A 12455-nucleotide genomic window follows, 5' to 3' on the forward strand; every position below is an offset into this window, starting at 1 on the left:
CTCTACCTCTCTTCAATTCAGAGGAGCTTTGTTGAATTCTAATGTTGTTACATGGCTTTCTTTAGTTAAATTTTTTATTAACTCAGTCTGGCTTAAGTAAATCAAATTCTGAAAGATGTTCCACAGATACATTTCATGTGCAGGGAAATAAAACCCCACACATGTCTAGTCAAGCTTAAAAAGCACCTTGGTTTTGAATATTAAATTTTAAGTGAGCAGGACATTCACCAATATAATTTTGCTTAGGACAGAGCAGTCAGCACCTCAAAAAATCTGATTTTTAATGAGGGACAAAATGTTTAAAGAGCATTCCTTTGCAAACATTATGTTGGGTATGATTTTCTCCAATACCTGACTAATTTGGTGAAGGATCAGGCACAGCCCAGCTTTCAATATCGCCAAAAATCACACTTAAAATATCGATTCTCTCCATCCACTTTTTGGTTAATTTAACTTGGAGGGTTTATTTGTATTTATTTGTATGTATTTGTATTTGCATTTGCATTTGTATTTGTATTTGTATTTACATTCATATTTGTATTTATTTGCATTTGCACTGAAGAAAAGCAGAGCTAAACCACAAATCTCGCAGCCTCAAGAGGAGTTTTGACAGCTCAGAAAACAAAAAATTGCTGAGGAACATTTTACCAGGAAAGCAACATTTTGTGCATTTTTTGTGCAGAGCTAAGGGAGGAGCAGGGATTTGGCTCTGCTAAGAAAAATTTCTGCCACTCTAAAGCAGCCCAGTCACACTCGAGGCTCCCTGACAAAGGTGGATGCTTTTCTCATTAGCTGCTAATTCTCTTTAGCAAGTGAAACAATTTCCTCTCCTCTAATCACGGTGTCACAAACTGGGGAGTTCGGGGCTGATGAATATTCCCCTAATTACTCGGGGCTAATTTAGCAGAAGATTAAACCGGTCAAGTCCCGCTGCCTGTTCCAGGTGTCTCCCAGTGTTTCTCAGGAAAGGATTTGCAAACAACAATCCGAGTGGAAAATTTCTTTCCATTCTCCAGCTCAGTTCCTGAAGGTTGGAAGGAGCTGCATTGCTCTTCCTCTGGTTGCTTCCAAGGAAAAAAGCTCGGATGAGAAGCTAATCTTAATTTTTAAGGAGTTATTTCTCCGTGTTTGTTGCTCAAAATCCTCCATGACATGAAAGAAGAAGGTGGGGTATTATTTAAAGACATAAATACAGATCTGGGTTTGGGGGAGGGAGCACTAAGAGTGAAACTCAGTGGAAGTACAGAGAGAGGAGAGAAAAGGAGAGAAATAGCAAAGGTTTGTGAACCAGAATAAATATCCACAACTCTGGAAATAAGGGTTTGCCAAGAGTTCACGGAGTTATCAACTGATTTCTTGAACTGTTTTCTCAAAATGAGAGCGATTCTCACAGTCACTGACTGGAGACACTGGACTGCCACAAAGTGTTACGGTGAGTTCCTGAAAAGAATTGGCCAAAGAGTCACAAAAATCCTGGCTTGTGTGTGAATGAGCAGTGAATGGACTCAGCCTAAAGCTGGGAGGATTTTCACGAGATTCCACAACACAAATTTAATTGGGTTTATTCTTTTCTTCCCATCCCCTGCCCGCTAGCTACGAGAGGGAAAAGGGCAGGAACGGAACATTTCACTGAGAAATGGAGCCACGAACATCACACAGCCACTGTCCCTGTGCCAGCCTCCTGCCCCCTCTGTCATCTATTCCCTGGGATTTGGGAGGAGGAGGAAAATGAACTTACGAGAAGGCAAAAGCCACCAAGGCCCCACTGACCACAATGAAGTCCAGGATGTTCCACAGGTCACGGAAGTAGGAGCCAGGGTGGAGCAGCAGCCCCAAATCAATCATCTGCAGAGAAAACCCAGAAAAAGGAAGAGTTTTAATAAAACATGGCCCAAATCCACCCTGCCAAGGGGCAGGAGAAGGTTCTGGATTAAAGCACCTTCACAAATTGCTGAGATACTCATCCAAGCTGCTCCTCTCTAACAGGCAGGAAAACTCTCCCAAAAATGAATCTCAAATCAACAAACCACAACCAAAAGCTGTAGAAATGAGAGCTCTCACTGCTCCCTAGGATTTTTTTCCACACACGTGCATTAATCCTGATTTTATTCTGTATCTCTTTTGTATCTTGCTCTGACAGGAAAACCCAACTCCTGCCTTACCCCAACACTGAATCCTGATCTTATGGAATTGTGCTCTCTGGGAAGTTACTGCCCCACAGTCCTGGCAAAACCTGTCACCCTACTGAGTAAAAAGATAAATTCTCAGCTTTTTGAAACATGACAAACCAAGAATCAGTGGTTATTAAAATTCCTGCTCAGCGCCCAAGGAAAAGGGAAGAATCAGGAGTGTCTCAGCACGGTCTGTCAGCTCGTTTCTTCCCAGTTCTTATCCTCTTACACAGCCACAGCTCCTAAAGATATCCTGGTTTTCCTCCATAAAATATGAGTTTGAAGCTAGGAGAGCTTTCCCAACTTCAAGCTCTCCATCCTCCCCACCTCTGTCCCGCTCCAGCTTCTCACAAATAAATCTGAAAGAGGAAGTGAATCTTTCTGCTTGGAAAAGTTCTTACCTTAATCACCATCTCAAAGGTGAAGACTCCTGTAAATATATAATCCAGGTATTTCAGAGCCTAAGTGGGAAGGGGAAATGTGTGTTATGGAAGGCCACATACTGAAATAACCAGCACATGAGCAAGGAGTAAAATACCTCATCCAGCAATGGTCTGTCTGCTGGGATGGACAAAAATCAGCTGCTGGGAGACTTTCAGATTATTTAGGCACAAGCCTGAATTAACTGATTTAAAGCAGCATTTTCCCAGTCCTTGCCACACTGCACCCAAGGCTGGCTCCAATGCACCTGCATTTCTGGCAGGTTTACCAAGGCAAAAAGGGGTATTTCAAATTGAAATGTTTGAACATCCTTTCCTAAGGATCCAGCCTCTCCCAATGTGGAATGAGGTGCCAGCTTGGCAGCCCCTCCACCAAAGCCACATCAGCCACACAGCCCCTGATTTCCAAGCTCTCAAGCTCAGATGTGGTTGAAGCAGCAGAAAGGGACAGGAATTGGAGCATTTTGGCAGAAAACAAAACTAACTGGGGTGTGTTCACCTCTAATTCTGCATCGCCAGCACCGTGCGTTACCCTGCGGAGATGGGAACAGCCATGCGGGAGCTGGGAGGAGCAAAGCACCTGAATTCTGGGAATTTTGGGTGGCACTCACATCGTTCCTGGGAGACTCAGCTTGGACAGGGTCCTCTGCAGCCAGGGCGATGCTGCTGAGGGCGATGACGATCAGGATCACCATCTCGAAGTAGCGCAGGTTGACGATGTAGTGGAACAGGCGCCGGATCCTGTGGGACAGGAGCACAGGAGGGGTCACGGGGCTGGCAGAGGCACAGACTGGCACAAACCCAGCAGGAGCAGCACCTCTGGGATTCCTGCTGTAATCATGGGAAGGAAATTAAAAACCAGGCTTTAAATTCCAGTTCGCAGCGGATCTGTGGTGACAGTTAAATAAGGGAGTTCAGCATCTTTGCACTGATCTCTGCTCCCTCTGCAAAGAAACAACATCCATTCATATCTTTATCTCTTCATCTATTTATCTCCCTATCTATTTATTTCCCTATCTATTTATCTCTCTACCCATCTGTCAAAAAGAGCACTGAGAGCTTTCAAGCATTCACACTCAATTCTACAAATTATGTTTATGGCACTCCCCCATCCTTCTCCCTCTGAACTGCCAGGTTAACGCCCTGTGAGCTCAAAACAAGGTTTGAAATCCTTTTAGTGTCAACTAATCCCTTTAAAATGCTGAGACTCTCAGCTCAATCTGCCTTTGTGGCTCTGAGTGATCCTCCCACCAATCTCCCTCTGCCTGCACTTTACTCCAACTCACACTTTACAGCACAAATACTTTACAGGAATAGATTTGATTACTTCCACCTAATCTTTTTATTCACAAATTGTGTCCGAGGAAAACGGCAAATGCTCCCATTTCTCAGCAATCCAAAACTCTTCACAAATTGCAGCTAATAATTCCTTCTGACCACAATTCCCAAATCCTTAATTGCACACTGAGCTCTGCATTTGCACCATATTTGTCAGCTGAATAAAGGACTTAGCCTGAGAATCAAATTATAGATTTAACTTGCCAACAACTTTGTTATCTGAGAATGTATTTCGGCTCCTCTATCCCATTTTCTCTAAGCAAATATCTGAACAGTTGGAATTAAAGTCTATTTTTCACATCTACTTACATACTCCTTTTCTTTGGCTTGCTAATGGATTCAGAGTGGAAAAGAGTTACAAATACCAGGGAATCAAATGTGATAGAAAATAACCTGGAGAAAAGTGCTTTTGTGGACCCCTTAACTGTGGTTTTCAATCTGCCAGGAGAAGATGATCATCTCCGTGCCCCGAGAAGCCACAGAAGTGAAAGGCAACATTTCCAATAACATTTGTAGCCATAATTCCTGCATCAAACTCAATTCATCAAAGCAATAACAAACCCCTATTTTTAGCTCCTCATCATTCATAACCAGCAGTGAGATGTGGGAGCATTTGTGAACCGCCAGTGGGGCTTGAGAAATCACTTCACAGCCCTGCGTGCTCCAAGAGGGTGCTGGCACTTGGGGACAAAAGGAATTTATTTCTGCTTCCCTGAACTGTTTTCCCCTCTGGCAGCACCCGGGTCATGGATCCCCAGCAGGGCTTGGAAGGGAGATGGCAGCACTGGAGTGGGAAAAGCTTCTGACCCCAGAAAGGGCTCTCAGCTCTGCTCCCAGCAGCCAGAACACCTGGGGGGATGCAGCTGGCTCTGCACCTTGCCCAGAGGAGGACCAACAAGCTGCTGACATCCCTGCACTTTGGGCTTTGTCTTGTTATTCCCCCTTGGCTTGCTTGTAACACGCTTTTTCTGCCAGTGAACTTTGTTTTTCCAATGGTTCTTCAGCACAGCTTTTTTTCCTGGGAGGAAGTGAAAGCTGGAGGAAGCTGAAACAACAAAGCAACTGAAAGAACATCCAGATGCTGGACTCTGAGGCTCAGAAGGTCCTAACTGGGATGAGGGGAGAGAAAAGAAGGAGCCATGGAAATCAAGGAAATTTTGCTGCTTCTCTGCCTGCCCAGCCCAGCCCTCAGCTCAGAGCCCTGGGCTCAGCACCCCTCACTCCCCACCCAGCAATGCTGCCTTGGCTGATCTTTCCCAGCACATTTTTGGTGGTCACTTCACAGCAAAAAGACCAAATATTAGGGAAATACCATCTCCTTATCCATCCAGACAGAGGCCAAACTCCATAAATCCTAATTTGGCATCCCAGGTCATGGTCCTGAGGCTGCCAGAGCTCCAGGAGTGTTTGGACAATCTGGGATGGCCAGGATGGGATTGTTGGGGTGTCTGTGCAGGGCCAGGAGCCAGATCAATGATCCTGGTGAGTCCCTCACAGCTCAGCCAGGAGATTCTGGGATTCTGGGATGCTGTTCAGCCTGCCCAGGGTCCAGGGGTACCACAGGGGCTTTTTGGTTGTAAAATCTAAGAACCCAGAGCTTGTTTTGCTCCAGGACTGCCCAGGATGTCACAGCCCCCAGCATCAGGAGGAGAACTCATCCTTCCCTTAAATCCAGCTGCCAAAGAAGGGCCTGAGCTCCCCTTTGGTATCTGGGCAGAGAGAAATTCTGAGAAGTACAGGTTCACCTGAGCTAGAGAGAAACCTCTGCTCCAAGGGGATCTCCAGAAGTTCCAAACACCCTCCCTTAAAATGCTCAAACTGACTCAAAGCCCTTCATGCCACAATAATTCCAACCCCTCTCCCCTGCAGCTCTGCACAGGAACAGATTCAGAATTCTCAGGTTTGAGTCCAAAGCTCCCCAGGAGGCAGCGCTGCCTGAAGGAGAAGAAATGCCCCAATCCCAGCAGATCTCACTCCCAGCCTTGGCAAATAAAAAATATCCAGGTTTTCCCAGAAGTTCAAAGTTTGCAGTGATGCAAAGCCATTTTGTGGAAAGAACAGGAATTCCAGCTGAGGAACATGCAGGAATTTGCTGCTATCCAAACAGTCCTCAACCTCTTACTCCTGATGAAATCTTTTCCCAACAGTACCTGTGCTCCCACTTTTTGGGATCTAAATCAGCAAGGTCTGCCCAAAGCATTTTCTTTTCCCTGTGCTGATAATTTATCACCCCAGGAAAACTAACTGATCAACAGCATCCAGCCCACAGAAATAAGCTTTTGTTTCATGTCCCAGTGTGTTTTCAGAGATGAAAATCCCACTCATGTTACTGCTTTGAAGCACCTGGAACTTATAATTGGTGTTACAGGAACTTACGGATTTGTGGGGCTGAGGATGAACATGGAACTGTAAGGCAGGATTGGTTTAGGCCCATTCTTCGTCAAGTCATCGACGTCTTTCTTCTCCTCTGGCTTGCTCTCAAACTCCACGTTGTTCACTGGAAATGGGAATTCAGGGAGAACACAAAGGAGAGGGTTAAAAATGGATCCTCAATGGAAAGAGTGCAGCTGGGAGAGCAAAGAGCCTCGGGAAGTGCTGATGAAATGGGATGAACAATCACTGTTATCGCTCTGCCCCTCCACTGCCAGTGAGCCATGAGCAGGAACAGCCAGGAAATGAAACCATGAGCTGATTTATCCCAGAGCTGCCAAACTGGGGCTGGAAAACCCATCCCAAAGAGCACAAATGCTTAGGGAGAGGGATCAGCTCAGGATCCTTCAAAGAAAATCAAAAGGAAGTCTGAGCAGCCTTGTAATTTGGTGTTTGCTCCCACGGAGCAGGAGCACAACTGGCTTTGGAACACATAAAAGAGCAGATTCATGGGGGTGAGGTTTAATAATCTGGGGACTGAGACTGCTGAACTTCCCAGAAATAGGAAAAGAGATGTGGAAAGGACATCTTAGACCCCCGGAGCTGTGCCTGCATCGTGCACCTCGGTTTGGTCAGAGTTCCCCACGTGCCAAGGAGAGCAGCTCCATCCTGCAGCAGGTTTTGGGATCTCCTTCTCTGAGACTGTTCCCAGCCTCCCTCCCAAAGGTTGGAAATTCTCCAGTTCCCACCCTGACTTTACTTGCAGGGGGTTTATGGGATAATTTACTGAAGATAACTTCCCATCTATGAGCTGGGTAACATTTTATGCTGCAAATTCTCTTCTTAGACAAATATAACGGCTCTTGCATCAATTCCCAGGACCTGAAGTCCAACAATCCCACCCTTTGGAATGCATTCAGTGAAGGGCTGTTATTACTTTTTATTTTATTTTGCAAGAAAATGACATTTCTTTGTGTTTGAGTGACATGTTCAATAAACTGCTTATTGGATCTCCAGTCAGATCCAGAGGAAAGGGCCAAGAAAGGGAGAGGCTGATAAATTGTGATTGACAGGAACTCAGCATTGCAATATAGGAAAATTACCATTGAAGAGGGGGACAAAGAAAAGGAGAAAGAAGGAAAAATAAATTAAAAAATATATATATATAAATCTTGTGGCTGACAACAGGGTGAAAAAGCACAGAGACCCTGCCAGATCTTGTCTGTGCCTCTTGGAAAGCAGAGTCCTGGCAGTCTGAAGCTTAATGTGGACCTCTTGGATTTCCCAGTGGGATTCTCCTCAGCTCTCCAGACTCCTCCAGGTTGTTCCCAGCCTGGCAGGGATCAGCACCCAGGTGGTGGGAACAGGCTGGTGGTGGCTGGGCACAAGGATCTTGGGACCATCTGTAGATCTGTGCTGACAGACCCTAGGCAGAGAGCTCTGGAGAAGGACAGGGAGGGTGGATGTTCTCCAAGTGTGATGCAGAAGATTGTAAAAAGCTCTGGAATGTCACAGGGTCCCAAAGCAGCAGGGTCACACATGGATGGTGCTCCCCCTGCTCCTTCACCTCTCCCCTACACAAAGGGTGTGGCCCGGGGAATCTCCAGGGAATCTCAGGTGTTTTCCAGAGCCAGCAGGCAGCCAGGAACCCTTGCTGAGTCCCTGCAGTCTGTGTGGCAGTTACAGATCCTCCGTCACCAAGTTCCCTGACTGCCTCTCCCCCCTCCCTCCTTGGAAATCCGCATTTCCTGGCAATTCCACAGCAGAAAGAGGAGACAAAGGCACTCACTTGGAATGACAGTGGTCTCCCCTGGAGGGGCAGTGATGGTGACAGGGATGTTCACAGTGGTGGTTTTGTCCAGGGGGGGCTGGATCATCCTGGTCACGTTCTTCTGGTTGTCGGCATCCTCGGGCTGCTCAGGCACCTTCTGCAGGTAAGTGCTGGGCAGGGTGTGCACAGGGACACCCCCAGGGCCACTGCCACTGCCACTGGCCTCCAGCTCACACTGATTCTCCCTAGGAAAAAGCAGGATTTGTTCAATATGGCCCGGGAAGGGTTCAGAGAACACGCTCCTGATGCTGCACCTCGTGCTGGGCTTGTTTCCTCCATGGAAATCCTTTGCAGGACAACCTCTGACAGCAAAATTTGGGATCTTTTTCTCTGAGACCTCACAAGCCAAACCCCAATCCCAACATTAGGAGGGGACTGTGGCACTGGATATCCCTGAGGTCACTTTAATGATGCTCCTAAGCCAGGACCATGGAGCAGCACCATGAGCCACTCCCCAGGGCAGCTGCTGGATGAATCCTCACACACTGCTCCCTAACGCTCTCCCCAGGCCTTATTTAAATGTGCTGATTCTCTTTTCCAGATTTTGGAACGGTTTGGAACAGTCCTGGAACCTTTCTGGACTGTGGCAATCAGCAGCTAAATGGCTCCTGCTCTCCTCTGCAGCAGCAGCAGCTCTGCTCCAGTGAGGAGGAAAGCGAGCCCATGCACATGAGCACGCTGAGCAGCAGGCAGAGTGTTTGGAAATTCAGCTGAAAGGAAGATAATTTAGACAGGAAAATTATTATCTCAGTGCCACTCATGGCTCTCCATGGTGACATGAACTCTATTCTAAAGAATTCCCATGCAATTTCTTTTCCATCAGACTAATAAAGCTGAAAAGGCAATCTATCCTTCTTTATTAACTACTCCAAATGCTTCACCAGGGCTGTTTTTCTCACTTGACTTACGTAAGAATTAAAGCAAATGGGGGCCATCGTTGCTCTTAATGGAAGAGGCCATGTGCTGGAACAACTGACGGTGCAGCTGAAGGCTCCCCATTAAAAATGAAAATCAAAGGGCTGTAAGCAAGGCTGGCTGAAGTTTAAATCGATGTCCCTCAGGAGCTTCCTTCAGAAGCTGGGAAATTCTCTGCTCCACTTGGTGTCCTACGGGGTCTGTTAGTGTTTACAGCAAGGATATTTCCTGCCTTAAACCTGAGCCGTTTTATGAACCAAAATTGTCTTTGGGAGCCTCTGTCACCGCTGATTGAGGCAAGACAGAGCTGCAGGTTGTGGTGGGAGCTGGTGTGGGGACAGGGACAGCAGGGAACGCCACGGGGAGGGCGAGATGGGATTTTCTGGAACACATCTGGTGCTTTGTGACCCCCGAACCCACCCGGGCACGGCGTGGCAGCACTCACTCACTTGGGCTGGTGATTCCGGCGCTCCTTCTCGCCAGCCTCCCCCTCCTTCTCCCCGCCGTCCTTCTCCACGGACTCGTAGGTGGCCAGGGCCCTGTTCCTGAGCCGGTGCCGCCGGTGGGGCTCCTCTCCGCTGTCGCCCTTGGCGCCGGGCTCTCCGTCCCTGTTCCCGGAGCGGGACCCGCCGCGGTGCCGGGAGCGCCGCTCGCCGCGGGCACCGTTGGCGGTGCCGTTGCCCTCCTTGGCCGGCCGGTCGGACGAGTGCCGGTGGCTGCGGTGCCTGCGGTGCTCCTTCTCGGCCCCTTCCTCCACCGAGCCCCGCCGGTGGTGCCTCTTCCCCCCTTCCTGCCCCCTGTTGCGGTCGCTTTTCCCTTCCTTGCTGCCCCCTTCCACCTCCTTGCTGCGGCTCCGGTGCTGTCGGTGCCGCTCCTCCTTGTTGCCGGCCCCGGCTTCGCCGCTCTCCTCCTTGGTCACGTCTCCCTTCTCCTGCTCTCCCAGCTTCTCCTTCTCCCGATGCCTGTGGTGCTTCCGTGGCGCTTCTGCCCCATCGGCGGAGGTGGGTTTGGGGTGCTCCACCACCTCCTGGACATCCGCGGGGCTCAGCTTGGTGATGTTGTTCCTGCCTTCGCCGCGGGGCTCCACGACCAGCGGCCGGTCCAGGTGGGTTTTCATGTCGGGTCGGATGTGCAGGGTGGTGGCGTAGCGGACCCGCTCCTCGGGGTCCAGCTCGTTGTACAGCGCCTCGCAGCTGGCTCGGAAGTTGTGCATCCGGATCTGGCTCGTCCTCTGCTCCCAAACCGACTTGGATTTGGAGGAATTCTGCTGCTTGCTAAGGGCGGGAGAAACGTGAGAAGTCAGCACCCGATTTCACTCCAATTCCCTAAATGCCAACCAAAAATAAAAAAAAAAAGAGGAATTTTTCAGCTGAGGTGGGAAATTAGAGGGTCGAACCAAAGGAGTAACAGGGATGGAGAGAGAACATAAGCAGAGAAAGCCAGCAGGATCATCCGTGTTAGTTTGCCCACACACTATGAGATCAGCCCTCTGGAAAGGAGTTATTCTGCATTTCAGAAATGTGGAAGCCTCGGGAGTAGTCTGAAGGATTAAAACATCAGCACACAAAAATCACACACCTCAGCCAGAGCTTTGGAACAGCCCACAAAGCTTCCCCAAATTAGCAGCGCTTTACTCCCCACCTGGAAATATCTGGATGAGGAAATTAGCAGTAAGCAAGAGAAGTTAGATCAGCAGGAGGAGCAGGGAAAATGAACCTGTCCCAGAGGATCCGAGCCTGCCACCAGCCCCTTCCCCTTCCAGCCAGCCCCAGGGGTTGTTTTCCAGCTGTGCTGCCCTGCTGGCTCATGGAACAGGTCTAAATGGAACTGCTCTAAATCCACAACATCCTTCCAGCTGAGCATGGACACATCACTGGAGAATGGAAAAGTACAACGAGGAAAGGGAAACTGTCCTGTGCACCAGGAAACGAGCCCAGAGAGGTGGAGAGTCACACACACATCCATAGACTACCCTGAGCTGGAAGGGACCCCAAGGATGACCCAGCCCAGCTCCTGTCCCTGCCCAGACCCCCAAAATCCCACCCTGGGCATCCCTGGCAGCGCTGGCCAAAGGCTCCTGGAGCTCTGGCAGCCCCACACCTCAGCCTGAGCTGTGCAGCTGGAGGGAGCAGAGCCCACATGGAGGCAAACACAACTTCCTTACGCATTTTCTGGGCTCCCCTGGCAGTGGAAAAAAAGCAGCTTTTGCGTGTTCTGCTGCTGGTTGGGACTGTCTGGCTCTGTCACCGTGCACAGACCCCGAGGAGGTGACGTCCAGCCACGCTCATGTGGCACAGTGGGAGCTGTCAGAAGGGTTTTGTGTCGCTGGGCTCTGCTGGGGAATCGCTTCTTTACCGAGGTTGCTGCTGGTGCTGCTGAAGAGGAAAAAATTCACTAAAAGCCCTCATGAGAGCACCCAGGCAGATGTGAAGAAACCTCATTTAGTCTCAAAATCAGTGCTGATCACCAAAATTAGATATCTATGCTCTGTTGCCAAGTTCTGGACTCATTATCCAGCAGCCAAGTCCCCCATTTGCACCATGGCAGGAGAACAAGTGATAAAAATCACAGTTCTAAATGTAAATAACACCAGAAGGTCCTGGAGACATGGCCGAGGGCCCTGCTCACCCCAAATCCCACATTCAAGGGAGAACAAGCTCCTCCTGAGGCAGAGCCCCCTCCAAGCTGGCACAAGGATGAACAGCCCCATCACAGTGGGTACTCTGTGCCTTCTTTAGTTCAAAATGATGAAAATTTAAAATATTTTCACTCATCAGCAGCTTTCCTTGGTCTGAGAAGGAATGAGGAAAGTGCAGAGCCTCTGACTGCCCAGCCCTGATTCCCTGTCCAAGGATTTCCCGTGGAAGCCACAGGAAAGCTCTGCACAGCTCTCACAGGCAGGAGCTGCCTGGGATGGGCATCCCGGGGTGTCCTGCACATCCTCTGCGATGGCTGGGTGCCTTGCTCTGCCACACTCCAGGTTTTAGCTCTGCTAAACCAAACTGGGTATAAATCTCTTCAAAGCCAGGCTCAGGGGAAGCTCAGGGATTATCTGAGCTGACATGAAATGCTGGCACCTCTGTTCTTAGGGAATATTCCTCACTCCGTATTTAAAGTGCTGGGGTGGGGACCAGCCTATGTCCTGCGCTTTGGGCAGCACTGAGCTGATCATCAGCCTTAATGATTAATTAGAAAAGTGACTTTGTGCTGAAACCTCCAGTTTACCTAAAACCCAAGAGCAGAGGGAGGAGCACAGCCCGCTCCATCCTGTGCTCCGTTGCCATGGGACAGGAACCAGCAGGGCTGGGACACAAAGCCTCAGTGTCCCTGCAGTGACTCTCCAGAGCAAAACACAGAGGAAATCATCAGGCAGCTCCCATGGACACAGCC

At 49.1% G+C, this 12455-nt stretch overlaps 1 protein-coding gene across 6 annotated transcripts in view; it reads right to left on the minus strand.

Moving 5' to 3' along the window:
• CACNA1B (calcium voltage-gated channel subunit alpha1 B) overlaps positions 1-12455 on the minus strand; it is a 273337-nt gene that overhangs the window by 27311 nt on the left and 233571 nt on the right. For all 6 annotated transcript variants that reach the window (XM_077787824.1, XM_077787825.1, XM_077787823.1 and 3 more), the window contains 6 exons: positions 9515-10339; positions 8109-8335; positions 6326-6446; positions 3223-3352; positions 2573-2632; positions 1739-1845 (listed from right to left, as the gene is read on the minus strand). In XM_077787824.1, coding sequence (XP_077643950.1) covers positions 1739-1845; positions 2573-2632; positions 3223-3352; positions 6326-6446; positions 8109-8335; positions 9515-10339 — 1470 coding nt within the window. The remainder of the gene's footprint in view (positions 1-1738; positions 1846-2572; positions 2633-3222; positions 3353-6325; positions 6447-8108; positions 8336-9514; positions 10340-12455) is intronic.

This window comes from Lonchura striata, chromosome 22 (genome assembly GCF_046129695.1).
Source record: "Lonchura striata isolate bLonStr1 chromosome 22, bLonStr1.mat, whole genome shotgun sequence".
Classification (NCBI taxonomy): Eukaryota; Metazoa; Chordata; class Aves; order Passeriformes; family Estrildidae; genus Lonchura; species Lonchura striata.